Source organism: Pipistrellus hanaki (assembly GCF_964339955.1).
Source record: "Pipistrellus hanaki genome assembly, chromosome: 13".
Taxonomy (NCBI): domain Eukaryota; kingdom Metazoa; phylum Chordata; class Mammalia; order Chiroptera; family Vespertilionidae; genus Pipistrellus; species Pipistrellus hanaki.
The window spans coordinates 26,712,349-26,738,549 of record NC_140515.1 but is presented as its reverse complement, the minus strand read 5'-3'; the positions used below and the strand labels follow the sequence as shown (position 1 = coordinate 26,738,549).

Below are 26,201 nucleotides of genomic sequence, written 5' to 3'. Positions count from 1 at the left end.
TTTGGCTGTACTTCTTAAATTGGCTCACTGAACTTCCAAGTGAGAACTTGTTGTTCTGGAGTTGAGATGCATCAGATGCTCCATTGCTTCTTCTGGAACAGGTGATACCATGAAAGTCTTGTGGCTATTGGTGGTTTATTTCTACATACCTTATTTTGGGGTTCATGGGGGATACTTAGTTTTCTTGTAATGTTGCCCAAGGTTTTGTTTTGCTACCATGGCCACTCGGAACACCATCTTCTTCAATGACTATGCTTTTCTCCAAGTTGTTGCCTTCATTAACCTTGAGCACAGGGTGTGTATGTGTGTGTGTGTGTGTGTGTATATATATATCTTGTTTCCCCGAAAATAAGACTTTTTTTCTCCCAAAGTTGCGCTAGGTCTTATTTTCAGGGGATGTCTTATCTTTCCATGCGCTAGGTCTTACTTTCGGAGAAACATGGTATGTAGTTTCAAAGCAAATGAACCACTCAGTTGGCCAATGAAGCACTTTTTCCTTCAGGGTGACCTCTGCTAAAGAGAGAACCCTGTACCCGCACACTGATGCCCCAGGGCCAAAAAGGCCTGACTGCTGTTTATAAGGTAGCAAAGGGTATGACATACTTTTTCAGTAAGTTAAGTGATTTCTAGGCATAGATTCACAGCATTTCTAGCTTTCACTTGGTAAGCTGCAAAATTTTCAAAACTGTTAGTTTGGTTCTGCCCTTTAGAAAAGACACATCTTGGACAAGCTGTATTTTCTAAAATTCATTAAAAACTTATAAAAGAGATAATACCTACATTATACATTTTGAATGAGCTAGCCAATGGCATAAATGGAAGTCTGACAATCTGGGAAGCCATAAATAAGATGCACCACTGCACTAGTTTAATACTGTTCAGCTTCCTACATTTATACCATATCAAAAGTAACGTACCTAGTGATAGAGTAGGTATTTGATAATAGCAAATATACTAACTCCTAATAGCATGGGTGCCTTACCTTCATATTCCTAGCACTTTATATATAGCCTGGCATGCAGTAGGGCTTTAGTAAATAATTATAGAAGCTTCCAATTCTGGCAATAATCAGCTGAGCTGAAGCCCTGTAACATTGAACTAGGCCTCAATTTCCCATCTTTAAATTCTAGCATCTGACTTGCTTCCTTCTCAGAATTATGAGATCAAATAAGACACTATATATGGCCCCGCTAGAGTGGCTCAGTAGTTGAGCATTGACCTATGAATCAGGAGGTCATGGTTTGATTCCAGGTCAGGGTTCATGACTGGGTTGCAGCCTCCATCCCCAGTAGGAAGCATGTGGGAGGCAGATCAATGATTCTCTCTCATCATTGACGTATCTCTCTCTCCCTCGACCCTTCCTCTCTGAAATCAATAAAAATATGTTCTTAAAAAAACACCAGAGCCCTAGCCGGTTTGGCTTGGTGGATAATGCGTCAACCTGAGAACTAAAGGGTCCCGGGTTTGATTCTGGTCAAGGGCGCATGTCTGGTAGGGGGTGTGCAGGAGGCAGCCAGTGATTCTCTCTCATAATTGATGTTTCTATCTCTCTCCCTCTCCCATCTTTTTTTTTTTTTTTTTTAATATATTTTATTGATTTTTCACAGAGAGGAAGAGAGAGGGATAGAGTTAGAAACATCGATGAGAGAGAATCATCGATCAGCTGCCTCTTGCACACCCCCCACTGGGGATGTGCCCGCAACCAAGGTACATGCCCTTGCCTGGAATCGAACCCGGGACCTTTCAGTCTGCAGGCTGACGCTCTATCCACTGAGCCAAACCGGTCCCGGCCCTCTCCCATCTTCTATGAAATCAATTAAAAAATATAGATTTTTTAAAAAAAGGCACTATAAATGGAAATACTTTTTTTTTCTTTCTAGAAATACTTCTAAAAGACTCTGAACCTATTTAAAAAAAAATATATTTTATTGGTTTTTTTACAGAGAGGAAGAGAGAGGGATAGAGAGTTAGAAACATCGAGAGAATCATCGATCAGCTGTCTCTTGCACACCCCCTCCTGGGAATATGCCCGCAACCAAGGCACATGCCCTTGACCGGAATCGAACCCGGAACCCTTGAGTCCTGAGCCAAACTGGTTTTGGCTAACCACAGCATTCTTGCTCAAAAGCTTTGTACCTTCTGTTTAACTCCCCAGGAGTGATCTTTATTCTTATCCCATGACTACCTCCTTACTACTGAGGTCTCAGCTTAAATGTCACCTTCCTAGAAAGTTCCCCGATCTACCAATTTACAGTGACCTCTCAACTTCCCTAGAACTGCTGTCAAACAATAGCATGGTAATGACTACTTGAAATTATGGACTGGTTTAGTTCTCACCCTGCTCTAGAGTGTAAGCACCTTGAAAGCAGATTTTTATTTTTATTTTTTAAAATAAACTTTTATTTTTCATATTATTACAAATGTTCCCCCCCCCCCCCGCCTCCATTGCTCTCCTCCACCAGGTTCCCATCCCACCCTCTGCCCTTTCCCCACCCCCATTGACCTCATCCATAGGTGCACAGTTTATGTTCAGTCTCTTCCCACATCCCCCTCTCCCCTTTTCCCTAAGAATCGTCAGTTCACTCCCCTTCCATACCTCTGATTCTATTATATTCACCAGTTAATATTGTTCATCAGATTTTTTTTTTAAATTTCCTTGGTTTTTAGATTCACTTGTTGATAGTTACGTATTTGTTGTTCATAATTTTTATCTTTATTTACTTTCTTTTCCGAAAGAACCTCCTTCAGCAATTCATATAATTCTGGTTTGGCGGTGATGAACTCCTTTAGCTTTTTTTTATTTGTGAAGCTCTTTATCTGGTCTTCGATTCTGAATGATAGCTTTGCTGGGTAGATTATCTTTGGCTGTAGGTTCTTGCTATTCATCACCTTGAATATTTCTTGCCATTCCCATCTGGCCTGCATGGTTTCTGTTGAGAAATTAGCTGACAATCATATAGGTGCTCCTTTATAGGTAACTACCTGCTTTGCTCTTGCTGCTTTGAATATTCTTTGTCTTTTGCTCTTGGAATTTTAATTATGATTTGTCTTGGTGTGGTCCTCTTTGGATTCCTTTTGTTTGCAGTTCTGTGCGCTTCCTGGACTTGTAAGTCGAATTCTTTCACCAGGTGGGGGAAGTTTTCTGTCACTATTTCTTTCAGTATGTTTTCGATATCTTGCTCTCTCTCATCTTCTGGGACCCCCATAATTCTGATGTTGGTTCGCTTGAAGTTGTCCCAGAGGTTTCTTACATTATCTTCAATTTTCTGGATTCTCTTGTCTTCTTGCTTCTGCAGAGGAGTGTTTTCTGGCTCTTTATGTTCCAAATCTTTGACTTGATTCTTGAGATCTTCCATTCTGTTTTTAGGACTCTGTATAATATTTTTTATTTCAGACAATGTATTCTTTATTTCTTGTTGATCCCTTATCATTTCTCGTTGATTCCTTATCAATTCTAGTTGATCCCTTTTCATATCCTCATAGGTCTTATCGACCTTTTCTAGGAAATTCTTGAAGAACCTTACAAGTGTAGATTTGAACTCTATATCCAGTCGCTTTTTGTCCTCCATTTCTTTCATTTGTGATCTATTTCGTTGTTGCATTTTCGCAGCTTCCCTGATGGGGCGGAGTTTCAGGGTGGAGCCTACAGCCTTGGCTTCCGTCAGCCCCGCCCTATGCGGCTCCTGAGTCTCAGGGTCCTTCAGTACTGGCTGCAAGCACCTCTGAGAGAAAGGTGCCCTCGATTTTCGCCTGCTACCAAGCAGTCTAGGCTCTCCCCCAATGAGCCCGGAACTGGGGTTCAGCTCAGTTGGAAGTGAAATTGCAGGTGGCGTTCAGAGCAGTCTGGAGCCCCAGTCTCCTTCCCACCAGGGCCATCCCGCGGCACAGCCAACTGTCCCTTCTCTGCGCGCAATGTGCGGGCCTCTGGGACTTCCTTTCGCCACTCCCCCGGGGTTCTGCCTTACAGCCCAGCTCCCTATGGATGAGCCTGGGTCCCGGGGTCTGGCCTAGAACTGGGGTTCAGAGCAGTCGGAACTGAGGCCCAGCACAGTCGGAGCTTTTATCTCCTTCCCGCTAGGGAACGCCAGCCAGGCAATCAGTCGCCCCTTCTATCCGGCTCCGTCCTCTCCGTGCGCGCTGTGTATCTCCATACCTTAGGCTTTTACAGCTCCTCCGCGCTTCCTTCTGGTTTTCTCCTTGCTTCTCGTTGTAGAATTTCCAGTCAGTCGACTTTCCTGTAGTTCTGGGTAATGTCCATTTTATATTTTAGTTGCATTTTATTGAAATTGTTGTGTGCGGCTGCGGCTAGGTGTTTACCTGTGCAGCCATCTTGGATTCTCCTGAAAGCAGATTTTTAAAAAAAATATATATTTCATTGATTTTCCACAGAGAGGAAGAGAGAGGGACAGAGAGTTAGAATCATTGATGAGAGAGAATCATCCATCAGCTGCCTCTTGCACCACCCCTACTGGGGATGTGCCTGCAACCAAGGTACATGCCCTTGACCGGAATCGAACCTGGGACCCTTCAGTCCGCAGGCTGACGCTCTATCCACTGAGCCAAACCGGTCTCGATGAAAGCAGATATTCTATCTGACTTCCTCATGCCCCATTTTAATAACATAAACCCACCACCAAAAACAATGCCTAAAATTATTTGATAGAAAAGAACGAGGCTAATAAATCATTGCTGAGTGAATAGGTTAAGGCCAAGGTCAGGAACTCTAGTCTGGTTCAAGTCAGTTTGCAATGTTCATTTCCTCTGCTGCAGACTGACCTGCCCATAATCATAATAAAAGGCAGAATGGCCGAAACCAGTTTGGCTCGATGGATAGAGCGTCGGTCTGCGGACTGAAAGGTCCCAGGTTCGATTCTGGTTAAGGGCATGTACATTGGTTGCGGGCACACCCCCAGTAGGAGGTGTGCAGAAGGCAGCTGGTCAATGTTTCTAACTCTCTATCCCTCTCCCTTTCTCTCTGTAAAAAAAAATCAATAAAATATATTAAAAAAAAGAAAGAAAGAAAAAAAAAAAAAAGGGCAGAATGAAGACCAATCCATATTCCTGGCCTCACTATAGGCACAACACCAAGAGCACAACCTCCTGAACATTGGTACACCATGCCCTCTTCAGGTAAGGAAACAGGAAAATTCGGCAAGGCAAGGTCACAGAACTGGACAAAGAAGTTCTCAACTTTATGATTATTATGGTTAAGAATTTTATTATCAAAATTATTACATCTCTTGTGAAAGTTCAAATGTTACATCAAGGTGTAAACACTCCACTTGAGGAAGAAGTGATACTTCTTCCCTTCCAAGAGTTCCCCCCACCCCCCGCCCCCATCCCCCCCAGAGGTCTGGTCTTGACAGCACCCTGCCCACACAGAGTGGCTGGGGTCTCTGCGCGTGCCAGGCAGGGTGAGGGCCGCCTGCCTGCTGGCCTCTCCCCTTGGTTAACAGCCAAGGAGAGAATGCAAACCCCAGCCCAAATGGAGAGACATTTACATATGTTTTATATAATATACAAAGAAACCAGCATCCCAGGCCACATGATTTCCACTCCCAAGGCTCTCCCAGACTGATGGGTTTGTGGGGGAAACAATAAAAAGAAAAGCATTCTGCTGAGTCGTCAGCATTAAAAAGAAAAATCTCCCCTCATTTGAGCAAACACCTGATTTCAATTTTGAAAAAATGAAATTTTGTAACAGTCACACACAAAGAGAGAAGACTGTGCATATGATAGTTGTAGGAAGGGTAGAAGGAAGGGGATGGAAAAGGCGGCTGGGCAAAAAAAAAAAAAAAAAAAAAAAGAAACAAAACAAAACAAAAAAAACAATCTGGAGGGAAGGAAGGAGGGAGACTCACAGTATTATCTTGTCCAAAAGAAAAGAAGTAAGGTCCACTGCAGCACCAGGGATTACACCTGTCATAGATCTGCTACCCCTACCATGGTTATAACTGAATACAAAATTAGATAAATAAAAACACGCCGGATATTACAGTAAACAAGTGAAAGAAAGAAGCTGGCAACCGTATGGAATTTTAAAAAGATTGTGTACCCCACCTGGGCTGGCTCCAGGGCTCCTCCAGGGGCGTACAACAGGCACAATGCACTGATGGGGAGAAGCCAGTCTGCTCTTGTCTCTCATCCAGAACAGTGTTAGGTGCGTGGGTGGCTTCCTAACTGTCTCACCCAGGCCACTCTCAAATAAGCATCCCCCAAAGAAATGTGGAACATGCCCACACACAATCACAGTCCTGTCGGCACCACTCCACACATCTTTCCACTCTTACCCTGCAGTCACGAGTGCATGCTCCCCAATCACGGAGGCGGTCCTACTCATGGGATCGTCAACTCCTGATTAATTGGGAGTAGAAAAATAAAATTCAAAGAATTCCCAAACCATCTGGGATCCTTCTTAAGTAAATTTATTGCCAACAGCTGATAAGTAGCAATTGGCCCACCTCACTTATCATTCCTCTTTTCTTTACCTATTACCTTCATGGGTTACTGAGCTGTGAAATAGCTTGGGGAAGGGGAGTGGGATGGTAACAGCTGGGGGCTCAGACAATCTACTAGGTTAATCTGCTCCTGAATAATCAAGAGTTGACCACAAGCTTTTCTTCAGAGAGCCAGGCACCCCTTAGTCAGAGCACATTCCAAGCACATTCACTATCCCTGCCTATTTCTCAGTGATTTAAAGACAAAGGTAGGAACATTCTTGGTGGACACCTCTTGGCTGGATATCTGCTTTTGGAATGGTTGTCTTCCGGTGAACATTTACATACCTACCTTTTTTTCTTAAGTGCATAAAACCCTAACACTATCAGATGGCTTGGGGTTTGGAGATTGGCTCTTTTCACATTTTTTTCCTTTGAAAAGAAAACTTTTTTTTGGATTTAAAAAGATGTCCTCACTGCACAAGTGACTACAGGCTACAGGCAAGGATGGGAGATGGAGGCTTCAACACAACTCATTGCACTTAGAACCGTTACTAACCGAAACACCATTTGCTTGTCAACAATGTACCCTTAACAGCAGGGAGAAACTTCTTTATAGTCTCTGCTTCAGACAAGATTTACATCTTTCTCCAAGGCCTGAGCCTGTTGTGACCACAAGTCTTGTTTCTTGTCGACCAGACCCAATTCTCTGGCACCTTGTACCCCCTTCCCCAGCAATCTGCTTGGCCTAGATTCCAGAGGCAGCTGGAAGGAAGCAGCTATGGGCTCATTCAGTTCTGTTTGCCCAAATCCAGAAGCCCTAGGAAAGTCCTGTCTGAGTCTTGACTCCTGACCCTTGCAATGGCTGGAGTCGGTACTGGTGCACACCCCCACTCCCGCGGTGCGGGTAGTGCTGTGAATTGGAAACCGCAGATACCCTGGAGGCCTGATAGGCAGTGGACTGCCCAGCACTGGGCAGACTGATAGTCCGTAAGTCTGATGGCAATGACGACCTAGAGTTCTGAGGAAAGGAGGTGGAACTCAGAGTTCCTGTGCTGGACTGGGAAACCGAGTCTGAGGTCGGTGAGTCTGAGGGCCCCTGTGGGGTAGGGCTAGCAGCACTAGAAGGGCAGCTCCTCCTTGGAAGACTGCTGCCCGTGCTGTTTCCAGAATGTGGCTGGCTGCTATAATACCCTGGTGTCCCCGTAAATGAGGCCAACGAGTCTGTGGACACAGGGTGGGCGGGGCTAGAATAGGACGCAGAGGAGAGGGAGGATTCTGAAGAACCGTGAGAGGGGGGGTTTCCAGGTCTCAGTGCAGTAGTTCGATAACTGTATCCTGGAGATTGGGTGGGATGTCCTCGAAAGGGGGAGGAACTTTGTTGAAGGAGGCTTTGTGATTCTGTCCGTGGACTATCACACTGCAGGAGCTAGAAAGAGTTGGGAAGAAAAAGATAAAGAGGTGAAAAAGTCCCTATTTAAGCCATTTATGTTTGTGAATATTTAAAACACCCTCCTTTTTCTTCATCATCTTAACTACTGTCTTTTTAGAATACCAAAGACAGCAAAATAGCTATCTCTGATCTCTTATTTTTCTGGAATGATTTGATTACCCAAAGGTGAGCAGATGATGGCTTATTTATAAGGTTGCTAAAACTATACAGAAAGATGGCATCTCAAAACACTGGCACCCAGAACATACTCCTATGTCCAGAGATGAGCAATTTCTCACCTCACCTGGTAGCTGTATCTGGAAGGGCTGTAAACGGCCGCTCCTTTTGAGAGTGCTGAGCTCAGGGTCTCTGGGCCTTCTCCATCTGCAGGGTCTGGGATATAATACAAATCAACTTGGCTTCTTAGAAAGTGAGAAATAGCCATTGTTTATTGCAATCACCAATGCCATCACTAACCCATGCTGCTCTCTTTCTGACAAATAAGGTGAGTGTAGCATGCGACAAGGGCAAAGGAATGGTTAATTATGGGCTATGTCTTAAATGCCTGATCTGACTCCTGTCTCCTTTCTCTTCATCCTCCAACAGGGTAGATTTCCAGGCCTTTGGACAGATGAGTTACCAAAAGGTATCCCTTGGGGGGGGGGAAAAAAAAAAAAAGCAGACAGAGAGAAAGCAATGATAGATCTTAAGAATGCCGTAGCCCAAAAGAATAGAAGCAAACCACGCTGGAACCGTGAATACAATGAAGCCCAACCACATAAGAAGCTGACTCACCTCAGCCTAACATTTGTTATGAAATGTCTTGAGCCTGGTCACACGCCCCTGAACTGGTGGGCAGCACAGAGCCTTAGGCTTACCTGAGTCTTTCTCTGTGATGTTACTCTCCCAGGTGGGAGAAGGCTCTCCTTTTTGGGCCACCCTCACACTGCTTCGGAGGACTTTGGGGATGCTCCCTCCTTCTCGGAGTCGTTCTACTGATGTGGGAACCATCCTGTGAAGGCAACATGGTGCAAGTTTATGCCACATGATTTCAGATCAAGAGTCCGAACTGAATCTTTGACAAAGGTTGTACACATATTCACTTAAAAAAACCTTAGACATCAATTTAAAATGAAGTATTTTCTCTGCCTCAAACTATGTCAGACACAAAAGAAAAGACTTTTAAAGGAAAAGCACAATAAAAAATTAAAAAACAATTATATTCCATCTTGATGTGTAAAAAAAAGCAATCAAGGAAAAAGTAAATTTAAAGATGTCTACTTCTTTTAACCACCCCGCCAAATTAAAAGAGAAAGTTAAGGAAGTTATAGAGGTAGTAAAAGTGAGCCATAGAAGAAATGGGCTCAGGGCACAAGCTACAGAGGCAAAAGAAGGGCCCTTGGAGCTTAAGAGAAAGGCAGAGGTGACACACCTGGCGGAAGGGAAAGTCATGGGTATGCTCACAAGAGGGAGAGTGTGCTCAACCCCCATTTTGAAATGCTAAGTTTTCTCTCCTGTGAAGTCATGTGCCTGGCACATACTATTTAATACATGTTTCATAGGTTAATAAATATTATTTGAGCCCCACCTCTTCTTTCCCAGACTTAATTTCTTCAGCTCAAGATCACTGAACTGCCTCATCATCTATTTCACTCATCAGTATTAGTTATTTGTGGTCTCCCCTAAGCCAGACAAGTCCTTTCAGAATATGTCTTATCTCTCTGCTAGCTGTGTGGAATTGAGACTTCTGTTGGCAATTTAAAGTGGAACTGAGCTGAACTCCTGATTTACCTTGCATATGAAATAACATCAAAGGCAGTGGAAGGGCCCAGCAAATACTATACTGTATGCAGTTCAAAGTGGTGTACAACAGGATCGGTGGCAATTATTTGCTTTTGTAAAGCTGGGGGTGGGGAGTGGTTCTGATTGATATTATTTAATCAGCTGAACAGGACTGAGGGCACTGTTGTCTGGCTTTCTCAGATAAGTGTTCCCATACATTTTAAATAAAACTGGGAATGATTAATTTAATTATTAAAGCATCAAATATCAACTTACCACCTACTGCTGATATTCTCTTGTGGTCTGCAGTGAGATGAAGTGCCTCTGGAATCAGATGGGCTTACTGCCTCCAAGTGGGACAGAGAGGAATGAGATGGGGAGAACTTTTTGTGAGGGGAAGATGGGGTTCGGGCTGAGGATCCCTGCACACCATGGGCACCAGTGTCAGAAAGTGAGTTACTGCTGCCTTGCCCAGCTCCTGCAGACTTGCTTTTGCTCTGTGCAGAGTCACCGCCCCCACCAGAATTCTCCTTGGCTTCCTGTTTCCGTTTGCGGTACTCCAGCAGGGATACCTAGGAAGGAAATAACAAACAGGATTCTAGACATTGTTAGTGGATCAGTAGCAATCGGGAGAAATGGACCCCTATAAACCATTAGCAAGCCATGCAAACAAAGCAAGTACCAACATTGGCAACTTATGTCAGGTATGAGGCAGATCTGAGCACAGCTACATATTTACATCAGTTAGATATTGGTGAGGAGGAGAAGACACCAGGTAATAATATCTTTGAGGGCTGGTGTTCACTAATAAAACTCAACATTTTTTCTGCCTTCAGAAAAACTTGTGAGATGACAGTGCTCTCACAGTTATCTGCAACAATGGTAGCTCCTAGAAAAGGGAGGGCGGAGAGTTGGGAGCTTATGCAGTTTGAAAAAGCCTTCCAGGTGACTGATGGCTTTTTCTAATGTCTTAGAAATCCTTAGAGACAGTTGTTTAAAACAAGAGAGCAGCCCAGTCAGCGTGGTTCAGTGGTTAAGTGTTGACCTATGAACCAGGAGGTCATAGTTTGATTCCTGGGCAGGGCACATGCTTGGGTTGGGGCCTCGATCCCCAACATGGGGAGCGCAGGAGGCGGCCAATCAATGATTCTCATTATTAATGTTTCTTTCTTTCTCTCTTCTATGAAATCAATAAAATATAAAAAATACCCCAAGCAAAAGAAAAAGCCAATTCTTCAGGATTATTAAATGTACTTAATTTTCCAAGATACACTCAAGAGATTCATTAGTGTTTGTCATACACATAGAGAAACTAGTATAAAAGGAGAAAGGGAATGATTTCACTTCTTACTGTAGCCAGTCAGCTCTAACCTATTCAGACTTGGAAATTTCTCCCCATCTCATTGCTCATCTACCTCATTCTTTCTGACTGCCACAACACAATCCTCTCCCTGCTCCAACTGGCATACCTTCTCTGTGCTGCTACAGTGCACTGGGCTTACACTGCTCGTAGTCTGTAACAATGTCTTGCTTATTTTCCCACTAAACTGTATGGTCTATCAGGGCAAAGACCAAGTTTTTTTTTTTTAAATTTTTTTTTAAAAAAAATCTTTAACATCCAGCACAGAACTTGGCCAATAGCAGGTGCTCAGCAATAATTCTGAAATAAATCATGATTTCAATCACTTTTGCATACAATGAAACCAGAAATCCAAAGTCTATTTCCATTTTTGTTCCTGATAGACAATGCTGTTCATGCAAGTCTTCAAAATCCATTGCTGTTTTATTCCAAATTATCTGCCAGTGTTCCCTCCTTCTATCTTCTTAGGGCTTTCATTTTTTGTCCAAATGTAAAATACAACAAAACTCAAAATAAGATAAATTTTACATATGCATTTTTCAGACACAATCTTGGAAAGGAGTTTATAATAATACCTTTTGGTAATGTATTTTATTTTAACATAAATGTAAAAAGCCACTAGGCTACATTTTACCAATAGTACTACAGATATTTTGCAATTATGTGAGAGTGTCACACACACAGAGCCATCTAGCTTCTCTAGCCCTTCCCAATAAAAGTTTCTGTGCCAACCCCCAAATATATCAGTTGAAAAATCACTGATATAAAAAGCGAACTTTTGGCTTTGTAATTTTTAGAACAGGCACTGCTTAAAAGCCAAGTCCCAAACCATTAGCTAGCTCTCTATAGCCCGACTCTGCCCATATCTCTTGATTCACCTCCTTACTCTGCAAAGTCTTCTTCTGACACCATGGCAACACTCAACTGTTTACAATCACATCCCATCCATAATTACTCGTCACATAATTAATTTTTCTGCCCCTTTTGTTATATTCTCACCCTCATTTGTTGGATGATTGATTCCTACTTTATTGTCTAAGATCAACTAAATCAATGACCTGTTATCTCTCATTCTACCACTCTTCAAACTGGCCAAGAGCTTCTTGCTTGTTTTTAAAGCACCTTCCACAGATCTGACTAGGCAGGTTCCCCTGTTAAGATGTTTTCACCACATCTGAACAACTATTTTGAAGCATCCATCACCATTATAATTAATTACTTATTAATACAATTATCACTTGCTCTGAGCCCATTAGGGCATAACCTAGGAGGCAATATAGCATGGTGGCAATAAGAGCATGCAATTGAGAATCCAACAGACCTGGGTAGTATCCTGGCTCTTCCATTTACTAGCTGTGTGACCATGTGCAAGTCACTCAACTTGCTTTAGTTTCCTCATCTGCAAAGTGGGAAATTACCTATCTTACAGGATTATTTTGAGGATTAAGTGCTTAATAAAGCTTAACAGTAACTAGAACTTGGGAAGTGCTAAATAATACAACTAATTACTAATATTCTTTTCCACTGCTATGTTTTTTGAACTGCCAACTATGTGTATGGCACATACACAATAGGCATTTAAATTTACTATTTACAAAATTTATCAAATTGTATTAAAACAGCTTGTATTTTATTGGGCATGGCAGAGACCGTGTCTTACTTATCTTTGTTTTCCTCACACTGAGAGCAGTGCTGAACACATGGTGGTAATTTCATAAGTATCTATTGTTAGTGCTCTGTATCGTGTGAAACTTACCTTTTTCCTCTGTGGTGGATTCTGGGGGGCAGATGGGACTCCTTCACAAGCTCTTTCACCACCAGGTGACATGGATCCACGAGAGACATCTTTCATAAAACCATGTTCATATCTGCTGGGAAATCCTTCTGCAGGGGAACAATATCCCCCGTCCAAATGCAAAGGCTTCCTATCTCCTACTAGTGGAGACCCTCGATACAATCCATCTGCTCGAGGCATAGCGTTCAGTGGGGAATAGGCATACATTAAGTTAAACTCTGTCCGAAATGCCTGGTCCGAGTTTCTCACGAGGGTCTGATGTCCATCCCCACTCCTGCTGGGAAAGCCGGTCTCAGAGGTGGGCCCAAGGGAGGCATGAGGAGCCAGATCAGAATGAGCTGAGTTGATGAGGGAAGGTCTGTCAGCACAGCTGTTAGTGTTGGAGTCAAGGTAGCCTACTTTTGTCAAGTCCAGGTCTTTTCGATGACAAAGCTGAAAGAATAAAAATCAATGGAGACATGGGGTAGGGGAGAAGGAAAACAGTCAAAGGGCAGAAAAGAAAGGAGGGAAGAGGGGCACAGGTGAACAGCAGAGACAAAAGGAATGAAAGCAGAAGAGAGAATGCCATTAACATCTGTAAGAGTCCCATGTAGCAATATGTATACAGGCCAAATCACTAACAACCCCCACCTTTCCCAAATTACTTTAAAATCTTTCTGATTGAGAAGAATGATGAAAAATCAGAATTAGATATTTGGCCAAATGTGACTACTTTGCCTGCTTAGCCTTTCATCAAGTTTGCTGAATCACCTTGCACTACATTAAGGGATTGACAGTATTAATTTGGGATTTACCTGAGCCCCATGTATGCTAGAGATGAGAGACCAGCTGGCTTATATAACTGGCTTCTGGTGTTATTCGTTTCTAAGTTAATATTGATGGAAGGTGGAAGGAGGGGAAAAGTTGAAAGAAAGTAGAAAGTAGATGGAAAGTCAAGTATTTAAGGTACTGGTTCAGTAAAGGAGAATGGCATCAAGACATCAACCAATCAGTTATTCACTCACTTTCACTATTAAATAGGTATGTTCCTCATAAAATCTTCTGGTCACTCAATTCTTATTTATCCTTTAATCTATGTCAACACACCACACTACCATTAATGCCCATCACTGCAGAGTATCTGAAATGCTGAAATGTACCAAAAATAAGTCCCATCTACTATTTGATTATCATTACCTCCTAATACCAAGATTTTCCATTATTAGGTCAACTAACTAACTCTAGAAAGAATGGTTCCAGAAACCCAGATATCACACCATATCAACCTCCAAAATATGCTATCTTAGAACCTTTAGCACCTGAGGAGAGAATGCCCTGTCCTTTCCTTGTAAAACAGCAAAAACCACGCAGAAAACCTCTAGTACACTATATACAACCTTTCTCAGTTTCACAATCCTCTATAAAATCCTACTGATTTGGAATTTGGTCAACTGTCACTATGTTTAATACTAATTTTTTATTAGAAGGAGAGGTGTGTGTTAACAGTTAATTTCTAAAAGGTTATGTGAGAGTCTTTACTCTATGTGGATTTACGGAATTAATCATTACTACCTCTGTCCAATTAAGAAATACTACTACTAAAGTCTGAATTTTACATCTCCATAGCAGCAGGGTTTTTGAGCAAAGCACTCAATTAACATCCCAAGGCAGTGATTGGCAAACTGCAGCTCGCGAGCCACATGCAGCTCTCAAGCTGCGGGTTTGCTGCTCTGTTGACTAATGAGTTTGCTGACTACTGTCCTAAGGGATACCACTTGTATGGCAATCATATTCCAACCACCGCAGAATGGAGGCCCAGGTCACAGAAGCCATGGCTGCCATAGTTTTCCTGTGTACCCAGTAAGGAGCAACAATAATGTAGAGAGCCAAGAGGCCTGCCTCTCCCATTTTAAAGAGTTCCTCAATCTACCAACCAAAACCCAAAACATGCAGTTAAACAGAGCTCTCAGATTAACCCAGGAACAAGGCATAAATTACTGCCTTACTTTCCCAACCAGCTTCTCCTTTATCAACCTAAAATAATAATTATCAAAAAATAGCTCCTACCAACGTTTGATCCAACTTTTCCTATTTAACAAACACACATTATGTCAGACTTTCTTTAACAAGGCTCCTACCATACTTTCAGCCTTCATTAAACTTTACTTCTAGATACTATTCCTTTAAACTCTTTAGCCACTCCCTCCCCCAAACAACAACAATAAAAACAAACCCCATCACACACACGTAGCTACTTTGTTTTCCTCCACCTACATTGAGAGTTCTGAGTAACAACAGTCATACATGGGAAGATTCATTCAACTTACAGTGACCAATCGGCCACCCTCCAGCCCATCACCCCATTCACTTGGATACCCCAGCCCTTCCCACACACTCATGCACACTCACTATCAGCCTCCAAGTGTGATTGAGATGGTGTGATAACTACCTCGGGTGACAGGGACTCGGGCCTATTCGCAGGGTAACTCTCAGGGGAGGATATGTTCTAGAGGAGGGAAAAGCATCTTGTTATTCATCTACTTGAAGTCAAGAAGCAAAACAAAACAAAAAATAAAGTAAAAGCAAGCATAGAAAGTTAGCCACAACTTTTTTTTTTTGGGTGGGGTGGGAGGGACAAGAATGCACAGGGGAAATGTTTAACTGCAGAATTCATCTCAATGAACAGAATGACTTGTTAAAATGCTTCCTGGTGCCTTTGAAAGCATTTAAGAATAAACTGGTTATGTTTCATGCTATAAGTAAACATCTCAAGCAGGTATCAGGAAAGAGGTGAAATTTCACTATTACAGTTGACCCTTGAACAAGCAGTTACACTTATACATGGATTTAAAAAAAATAAATACATAGAGTACTCTAAATGTATTTTTTTCTTATGATTTTTCTTAAAATTTTTTCCTCTAGCTTATTTTATTGTAAGAATACAATATATAATAAATATACAAAATATATTTTAATCGACTATGTTATCAGTAAGACTTCCAGGCAACTGTAGGATATTAGTAGTTAAGTTTTTGGGGAGTGAAACGTCACATTAAATTTTCAAATGCGCAGGGAGTCAGTGCCTCTAACCCCCGTGTTGTTCAAGGGTCAACTGTATATTTCTTTTTAGATTAGATGAGAATTTAGCAACCTATAATATTTGTTATTGGGTATCTGACCACTTATTCCTCCTTAGGGGAATCATTTTCCTTCACTCCACACTCCCTTCTTGAACATTACATTTCCTCATTTTCCTATGTGACACAGGCCCTCCATTGTTATTCAGGGAACCACTTAGCATGCTGGCAGACGACAGGGCTAGGGAGATGGCCTGCTCCTCTTAAATGACAGTTATAGAAGATATTACTGATGGACTTTGTAGCTTAGACTAGAAGGTCTTGACATAATCTAATCGGATCCGACCACACCTACTGACATTCTCTGATGTTAAAATCCATTGTACTTTTAGAAAGAGAGGGAATTAAGCAGTTGTGTATACTCAGAGTCCCTGCTTCCAAAATAAGTTTACCCTTAGGGCTTTCACCTGAGGTATCTGATCAGGTGAAACAAAGTGGGCAGTGAACTCTGATGGGAAGATGTGAATGGTAAAAAGTGGAAAGAATGATGGTGGTAGTTGTGACAAGAGTTCAGGGTGCCAGGGGTAAGGTGAAGGTGGAGGGGGTTCTTAATGTTGTATACTACAGACAACTGTGTCTATGGCAGGCGAAATGAGGCTGCTTCAGCAGAGCAGGGTATTTATTGACTATTAATTTTACTTGGTGGGGTGGGTAGAGAGTGTGAGATGGATAGTGGAGTATGGATCACAAGGCAGAAAGAGAAGGATTATTATGGTGGGAAGGAGGGGCAAATTAAGTGTGTCTTCTTAATTCTGCTTTTCGTCCCCAGTCCTTACAATCTTGTTCTTTTCCACTACATGTTTCCTTAACTCCTTGTCTTGGAGTTGGAGAAACTTCTCACTTTTCCCCTGGAATGTATTTTATTTTTTCTTTCAAAAACATTTCTTTCCCCAACCAAGCTGATTTTTACTCGTGACACCTTTTGGTATTTCTCTGTGTCACAGTCTTGGATGTAAATAAGGTTCCCCACAATTTCTTATACTAGAAAGTAGGAAAGAATATGGCAATTAGAATGATAAAGATGGTCCGGAGAGTGAAGTTTGTTTTTTAATTGACTAGAAAGGCTAAATTTTATCAATTAAATAATAAGATTAAAATAGTAGAGACATACACTGAACTTTATGAAGGGATGGACAATTTAATACATTATATATAACATTTTCCCCATTCCTGATATTCTAACATCTATGCATCAATAAAAAGATCTTTGATTTAAAAAAATATATGCAACACTTTACACTTTCATAGTTATCAAAAATATTATAAGGGATAGGAAATACACTGAGTACTATACTTGGCTGTTTGGGAAGGCAACTTACCTTCTAATTTTATGTTTAATTATAGTAAAACCTACAATGACAAGGTATAAATCCCTATTAATATAACATGCTGCCCACCGGGGAGAATGTCCTCTCATGAAATTTTACTTATCAAACGCTAGCTGCTAATTGAAAAATCAACTGCAATTAGACCAAGTAAAATTAGCTTTACTATTTGGCTAAAAAGAATGCCACAGGGAATTATTAGAAATCCAATGTAATCAGGAATATTTTTTGCCCACCAGAAAGAGGCTTGCTCCAAAAGTCAAGTTCATATGGTCTAGCTTAGGTATAGCTACCTCCTGTTTTTAAGGTTGCTACCTCTCTGAGTTAGCCATTTACAAGTCCAGATATTTTTCATCCCCATGCTCTCATAAAGCTGAACAAGGAGGGGGATGGCATTGGTTAGGACAATCATCTGGAGAAGTACAAGTTAGGGACAGAGCTGAGTGTTTAGTGATCAGAACAAATTTTTCTGAGAATTAAAAAAATGTCTGTTTAATTATAAATCAAAGCAACATGCAATAAATGAGGTATATTTTTATATACCTAGAATCTACTCTGAAAATCTGGTGTCACCCAAACTTGAATACTAAAGTGATTCGGAATTGTCTTGAAATAACTCAGATATACATTTCTAATGTATATCCAGAGAGTGAATGTAATTAATTTTGTTTTTATAAACGTGTTATTAGTTCCTGTCTTATTCATAACACAGTATAACAAAAAGGGAAAGTAACCTAGAATAAGGAAAAACCCCTCATTTGTCATAAACCACATGCTTTTTCAATACCTATTCACTGAGCCCATAATGAGAATACAAAAAAACAGGGAAAGAGACACTTAACTAATTTAAAGGCCTAGAAACAAAGACACAAATATTATAATCAGAGGTCTCAGGCTGTATCATAAATGATTACTAGGCTACTAGAGGCTTGTTTAACACGTAGAGAGGAAAGCCTAAGATGGAGATCTAGCATGCTTACTACCTCTAGTTTGGGAGACTAATGGACTGCATGCAAAAGGCAAATGAATATCATCTGTGGTATAATTATTCCTACTTTGGTAAGTATGTGGACTGCCAAGATGAGAGGCTACCAGGTAATAGGTCACACTGACCCTGAGGGTTCCCATTCTCTTGCTGAGACAGGCAAAGAACATGGTAAAGAAGCATTTGGAATGATATTGTATTTGAAATGAGAAGGTGCAAATGATGACTTCATATTCAGCATTCCCAACAGCCAAACCCAAATCACCTCAAACTGCAGAGGAGTATTGCAGCGACTAGCAGTAGTAAGAGACGTGATGGGTGAGAACATGAGGCTGTATCCGTTTCGACATTCTTCTTCTGGGTGAGATGGGCCAGGTGTGGTCAGCTGGGGGCTCTTGGAGCCTGAATTGGGAGGGGGTGGTGTGACTGGAGAAAGAGGCCGAAGTAGCTTGGTGACATTCTGCTCCATCAGATAGCGAGACTTCCATTTCTTTAAAGGGCTCAACAAATCTGTGAAATACAAAGCTCAGATGAGAGGCCAAAACCACAGCTCAAAAGGAGGCTCGATAATAAAGCCATTAATTTCTACCCCACAATGGCTAGAATTTTTCTTTTGTCTCAATCCATTGTTATCTCCTGCAATCAAATCAAAAGCCCAAAGATATTCTTTAATTTCCACTCTGTTTTGAAAGTATCTCCCAGAGAACTGCCAGATAAAACTGACAGTTCTGACTGATCCCTGGAGCTAATTAATTTCTTTCAGTGGAAAATATAAATTAACTTTTACACTGAGTTTCCAAAAAACACAAATTTGTGTCACTTTGTTAAAACCACCTTCTACTTAATTAACATGCCACCAGCTCAAGTTTCCTGAATGCTAACTACATAGATAGCTCTTTTCTCTTTTATCTTCTCTTAAACATTTTTTTGGGGCCATTTTTCAGAAGCTTTCTGTGGCATTCTGCTTTAGTTGAAAAGAGGTATACATAATTACTTATTCCATATCTAACCACTAATTTTTGAAATGACTTCTATGAAAACTCCCAACCACTTAAAAAAACTAGGCTGGAACTTTTCCTAGTTAGAACATTATACTTTCTATACTTTTAGGTCCACTTAAAAAGGAAGTTACTATTATATATATAAATGTATTTTATTGATTTTTTACAGAGAGGAAGGGGAGGGATAGAGAGTTAGAAACATCGATGAGAGAGAAGCATCAATCAGCTGCCTCCTGTACACCCCCCTACTGGGGATGTGCCTGCAACCAAGGTACATGCCCTTGACCAAAATTGAACCTGGACCTTTCAGTCCCCAGGCCAACACTCTATCCAGTGAGCCAAACCTGCTAGGGCTATTGTATATGTGTGTGTGTGTGTGTATATATGTGTGTGTGTGTGTGTGTATGTATATATTTTTAATGAATACTCAGACCAAAGAACCTATCTCGCTTTCTCTGAGGAAAAATTTACTTTTATTCATTTACAATAGTTAAAAGATATTTATTTACTTAATAGCTACTATATAAAAATGACTGAACTAGATTATGTGTTTGTGTGTGTGTGTGCAAAATGGTTATCATATAATTTATTCAAAGGTATTTACAAACTTGTAATAAACAGAAAACATATATTTAGTATAAGTTTAAAAATATCAACAGAGGTGATCATACTGCTCTGTTAGTAAAAAATAATTATACTTTTAAGTGCTTATTATATAGCAGGCATATACTATGTGCTTATGTGAATTAATCAGATTTCATTTGAACAACTCTATAAATTCAGCACCTCTACTATCATCCCCATTTTAAAGACCAATTTGATGTGTAGAGAGATAAATACAGGTAATCTGGTTCCCATTTACATTACTAATCACTAGATTAAATTATATCCGGAAGGCTTGGTGAATGGAGTAACATTTATTCCAGTCCCTCAAGGAAAAGCTTCGGGACAGTAGGTCATGATCAGAGTTGTGCATCAGGAATATTATTCTGGTAGTAATGATTAGGATGTGATTACAACTGGGAAACTATTTGAATTAATGTAAGAATTAACTGAAAGAGTTTTGAGTCACTGAGCTTGAGAAGATTTTAAATACAGTGGAAGATTAAGTGCAAAAAATACCTGAAATATATATTTTCCTTTTATTGATAGATATCTGAGAATTTATTTTCCCAGATTGGAAGTATATTTGTATTTTTTCTTTTGTTTCAGATATTAAATATACTTTCTTATTTTTCCTTTCTCCTTTTGAAAAGTGCCTAGGTATACAAAAACAAATGTGTTTTGTGACTTATATTTATAATAGAACTAAAGCCCGGTACATGAAAATTCATGCACTGGAGGGGGTGGTCCCTCAGCCTGGCCTGCCTCCTCTCACAGTCCAGGAGCCCTCAGGGGCAGGAGGAGACCTGGCAATCAGGGGGAAGTGATGCCCCATAACACCTCTGCTGCTCCCACTGCCGGCAGCGCAGGCCTCAGCTGGCCCTGGGTGGCTGGGCAGCACCAATGGAGGCTTGCCTGTACCTTGGGCAGGCCCTAGGTGGCTGGGGGGCTGAGGGGACTGGGGGATTCTGGAGGCAGGTGCTTGGAGTGGCTGGGCCTGCTGGGGCTGAGAGGACTGGCCGCCACCATTTTTGAGGGCTTGACAGTCAATTAGTATACGTATTCCCTCCTGATTAGCTGTGGGTACCATAATCTTTGAGGATATGGCAGTAATTAGCATATCCCCTCCTTATTGGCTGTGGGTGCTGCCATCTTTGCAATGGCGTGAGGGTCTATTAGTATATTCCCTCTTTATTAGATAGGATACCTTTTATAGATTTCAAAAGTCTTAACAGTTAATCTTTAAAATCTAAATAGCTAGATACAATTAATTATATAAGTGACCAAGTTCATTGTAGAAAAGCTGGAAAGTACAGATGAACCCATCCCTCAAATCAACTTACAGGTCATTCATTTAAAATATACTAGTATTCTCTGAGTACTTATTATGATATCACAGTCAACAAAACAGACCTGATGTGTGCCCTTATGAAGTTTATAAGCTAGTGGTCAATTGCACTTTTTCTATTAATAGCATTATATTTATGAAGTTTTTTTCCAGTTTTATATTTCTATTGTCATACATAACTTTCAAATTTTATAAAATCTATCCATCTTTTTTTTTTAATCTTTACTCAACTACTTTTCAGGATTATATAAACAAACATCCACATATTTAAACACAACTTAAAATCACAACCCCAATAACCTGGTGTATTTATACTGCCTTATTGACTTCTTGTCTAAATCACACTACTTAATAACTTACTACTTTTACTCGGAAATACATGGCAAAAAAAATTTTCTATAACAATTAAAATTTTAATGGCTGTATGACATTCATATTGTCAAAATTTAACCCACCGAAGTCTTTTTCAAAATTTTTGCTATTACAGCCAAAACTGGTTTGGCTCAGTAGATAGAGCATCGGCCTGCGGGCTGAAAAGTCCCAGGTTCAATTCCGGTCAAGGGCATGTACCTTGGTTGCAGGTACATCCCCAGTAGGGGTGTGCAAGAGGCAGCTGATTGGTGATTCTCTCATCGATGTTTCTAACTCTCTATCCCTCTCTCTTCCTCTCTGTAAAAAATCAATAAAATGTATTAAAAATTTTTCTTGCTATTACAACTATGCCTCAATGAGCAATAATCTTGCTCTTACATATTTCTGCACTTGTTTACTAAAAAAAATCATTTTATTGATTTCAGAGTTAAAGGGAGAGGGAGAGACAGAAGCATCACTGATGAGAACCATAGATAAGCTGCCTCTTGCATGCCCTCACTGGTGATTGAGTCTGCAACCTGGGCATGTGGTCTGACGGGGAATTGAATCATGATCCCTTGGTTCATAGGTGGAAACTCAACCACAGAGTCATGCCAGTTGAGTGTACACTTGTTTACTTTAGGACAAACATCTGGATATAGAATTATTAACTCAAAAGAGTATTTATATAGGCTCACTAGCTTTAGATTTATTCTGTGGTGAATAAATTTATGCTCAGTGATTGAGCATAGACCCTTGAACCGGGAGGTCACAGTTTGATTCCCGGTCAGGCACATGCTTGGATTGCAGGTTTGATCCCCAGTGGGGGGTGTGCAGGAGGTAGCTGATCAACGATTCTCATCATTGATGTTTCCCCCCCACCCTTTTCCCTTCCTATCTGAAACCAATAAAAAAAATACCTTTATTGTTCAAAGTATTACATATGTGCTCCCTTTCCCCCACTTTGACCTCTTCTTGCCCACCTCCATCCCCTCCCCGGCCTTCACAACCCTATTGTCTGTGTCCATGGGTTTGCATACATGGATACATGTTCTTTGGTTGATCTCTTCCCACCCATCCACCCCCACTTTCCCTCTGAGATTTCACAATCTGTTCCATGCTTCTATGTCTCTGGATCTATTTGATCATCAGTTTACTTGGCCATTAGATTCCATATATGAGAGATCATAGGATACTTGTCTTTCTGACTGGCTTACTTTGCTTAGCAGAATACTCTCCAGGTCCCTCCATGCTATCTCAAAGGGTAAGAGCTGTTTCTTTTTTACTGCTGCATTGTATTTCATGGTGTAAATGTACCACAACTTTACCAACTTATCTACTGATGGATACTTGGGCTGTTTCCAGATCTTAGCTAATGTAAATTGCACTGCTATGAAATGGGGGTTGGGGAGGTGGGGTGCGCATAGATTATTTCTGATTGGTGTTTTGGGTCTCTCAGGATATATTCCCAGAAGTGGGATCACTGGGTCAAATGGCAGTTGCATATATTTTTAAAAAAATATATTTTATTGATTTTTTAAAGAGAGGAAGGGAGAGAGAACTAGAAACGTCGATGAGAGAAACATCGACCAGCTGCCTCTTGCACACCCCCCACCGAGGATGTGCCCGCAACCAATGTACATGCCCTTGACCGGAATCGAACCTGGGACCTTTCAGTCCGCAGACCAACGCTCTACCATTGAGCCAAACAGGTTTCGGCGGCAGTTCCATATTTAATTTTTTGAGGAAACTCCATACTGTTTTCACAATGGCTGCACTTACCATCAGCAGTGTCCTAGGGTTACTTTTTCTCCACATCCTCACCAACACTTGTTATATTTGATGGTAAACTTTCTCACAGGTATGAGGTGTTACCTCATTTTTGTTTTAATTTGCATCTCTCTGATGACCAGTGACTTTGAGTATTTTTTCATTTTGTTTCTTAGCCTTTAAGTCCACTTATGGAGAAATGTCTATTTAGGCCCTCTGCCCATTTTTTAATTGGACTGCTTGTCTTTTTTTTTTGTTTTTTGTTAAGTTGTATGAGTTCCTTATATATTTGGATATTAACTCTTTATCTGATGTATTGCCAAAAATGTTCTCCCATATAATGGGCTTTCCTTTCATTTTGTTGGTTTGTTTTGCTGTGCAGAAGCTTATTTTGATGTAGTCCCATTTATTTTCTCCTTAGTTTCCTTTGCCCTAAGAACAGTGGTCGACAAACTCATTAGTCAACAGAGTTGCAAACCACAGCTCTCTCAAGCTGATAACTGGCGATGAAAAATGGGTTGTTTACAACAATATCAAGCGGAAAAGATCATGGAGCAGGCCAGGTGAACCAACTCAAACAACATCAAAAGCTGATATTCATCAAAAGAAGGTTTTGTTATCAGTTTGGTGGGATTACAAAGGAATTGTCTACTTTGAACTCTTACCACCCAACCGAATGATCAATTCTGATGTCTTCATTGAACAACTAACGAAATTAAACAATGCAGTTGAAGAAAAGCGGCCCGAATTGACAAATCGAAAAGGTGTTGTATTCCATCATGACAATGCAAGGCCACACACATCTTTGGTCACTCGGCAAAAATTAATGGAGCTTGGTTGGGATGTTTTGCCACATCCACCATATAGTCCTGACCTTGCACCATCTGATTACTTTTTGTTTCGATCTTTACAAAACTCCTTGAATGGTAAAAATTTCAATAATGATGATGATGTCAAATCGTACTTGATTCAGTTTTTTGCTAATAAAAACCAGAAGTTTTTTGAACGTGGGATTATGATGCTGCCTGAAAGATGGCAAAAGGTCATTGATCAAAATGGGCAATACATTACAGAATAAAGTTATTTAGTTCCATGAAAAAATTGTCTTTGATTTTCTTTAAAAAATCCGCAATTACTTAGTTGCCGACCCAATATCTTCCTCTATCTCTTTTTTCAAAGTCCTGTAGTTTTCTGAGTACAAGTCTTTTACCTCCTTAGTTAAATTTATTCCTAAGTATGTTATTTTTGTTGCAATGGTAAATGAGATTGTTTGTTTAGTTTCTTTCTGAGAATTCATTATTGTGTATACAAATACCATTGACTTGTGGGTGTTGGTTTTGTATCCTGCTACATTGCTAAATTCATTTATTAAATCTAGAGATTTTTGGTAATCTTTAGGATATTATTTTTTAAAATATATTTTTACTGATTTCAGAGAGGAAGGGAGAGGGAAAGATAGAAGTATCAATAATGACAGAGAATCATTGACTGGCTGCCTCCTGCACACCCCTATTGGGGATCGAGCCCACAACCTGGGCATGTGCCCTAATGGGGAACAGAATCATGATGTTCTGGTTCATAAATCAATGCGCAACAGAGCCACACCAGTTGAGCTTTAGGATTTTCTATGTACAATATCATGACATATCATCTGCAAATAATGAGTTTTATTTTCTCCTTTCCAATTTGGATGCCTTTTATGCTTTCTTCTTGTCTGACAGCTATGGCTAGGACTTTCAGTACTGTTGAATAAGTATGGTGAAAGCAGACATCCCTGTCCTGTTCCTGTTCTTAGAGGAAATGGTTTTAATTTTTGCCCATTAAGTATGATGTAGGCTGTAGGTTTGCCATATATGGAATTTTCTGAGTTTTTATAAAAAATAGGTGTTAAATTTTGTTGAATGCTTTTTCTGCATCCATTGATATGATCATGTGATTTTTGTCTTTCAATTTGTTTATATATCAAGTTTATTAATTTGCAAATATTGTTCCAGCCTTGCATCCCTGGAATAAATCCCACTTGGTAATAGTGTATCTTTTTAATATTCTGCTGGTTCCGATTTGCTAATATTTTGTTGAGGATTTTAGCATCTATGTTCATCAGAGATACTGGCCTGTAATTCTCTTTCTTTGTAGTTATTCTCTGAAGGTTTGGTAAACTCCCCTGTGAAGCCATCCCTATCAGGGCTTTGTTTGCTGGGAGTTTTTTTTTTCTTTCCTTTTTTTTCTTTTTATTACTGCCTCTATTCAGTTTTTATTGGCCTATTCAGGTTTTCTAATTCGTTTTGGAATTATTTATTTATTTATTTATTTATTTATTTATTTATTTATTTATTTTTAGGAATTTGTCCATTGCCCAGGATGTTGGCATATTGTTCATGGTATTTTCTTTCACCCCTGAGTCATACTGGCAGTGCTCTCACTTTTTTTTTATAATATGTTTTTATTGATTTTTAAAAAAATATATTTTTATTGATTTTGAATAGAGAGAAAGGGAGAGAGATAGAGAGCTAGAAACGTCGATGAGAGAGAAACCTTGACCAGCTGCCTCTTGCACACTCCCTACCGGGGATGTGCGAACAACCAATGTACATGCCCTTGACCGGAATCGAACCTGGGACCTTTCAGTCCGCAGACGGACACTCAACCACTAAGCCAAACCGGCTTCAGCGGTTTTTACTGATTTTTTTACAGAGAGGATAAGAGTTAGATACATCGATGAAAGAGAAACATTGATGGCTGCCTCCTGCACACCCCCTACTGGGGAAGTGCCTGCAACCAAGGTACATGCCCTTGACCGGAATCGAACCTGGGACCTTTCAGTCCACAGACCGACGCTCTATCCACTGAGCCAAACTGGTTATGGCTCTCTTTGTTTCTTGATGATTCTGGCTAG

General features: G+C 40.5%; 1 protein-coding gene across 21 annotated transcripts in view; it reads right to left on the bottom strand.

Annotated features, from left to right (window-relative positions):
* Positions 1-7,023: 7,023 nt before the first annotated feature.
* SETD5 (SET domain containing 5) overlaps positions 7,024-26,201 on the bottom strand; it is an 88,391-nt gene continuing 69,213 nt past the window's right edge. For 17 of the 21 annotated variants that reach the window (XM_084901876.1, XM_084901873.1, XM_084901880.1 and 14 more), the window contains 7 exons: positions 18,498-18,742; positions 15,235-15,291; positions 12,768-13,238; positions 9,928-10,223; positions 8,748-8,881; positions 8,174-8,262; positions 7,024-7,866 (listed from right to left, as the gene is read on the bottom strand). In XM_084901876.1, coding sequence (XP_084758002.1) covers positions 7,258-7,866; positions 8,174-8,262; positions 8,748-8,881; positions 9,928-10,223; positions 12,768-13,238; positions 15,235-15,291; positions 18,498-18,742 — 1,901 coding nt within the window. In that variant the 3' untranslated portion in view covers positions 7,024-7,257. The remainder of the gene's footprint in view (positions 7,867-8,173; positions 8,263-8,747; positions 8,882-9,927; positions 10,224-12,767; positions 13,239-15,234; positions 15,292-18,497; positions 18,743-26,201) is intronic. The other 4 variants (XM_084901868.1, XM_084901871.1, XM_084901882.1 and 1 more) reach the window with 1 other exon arrangement.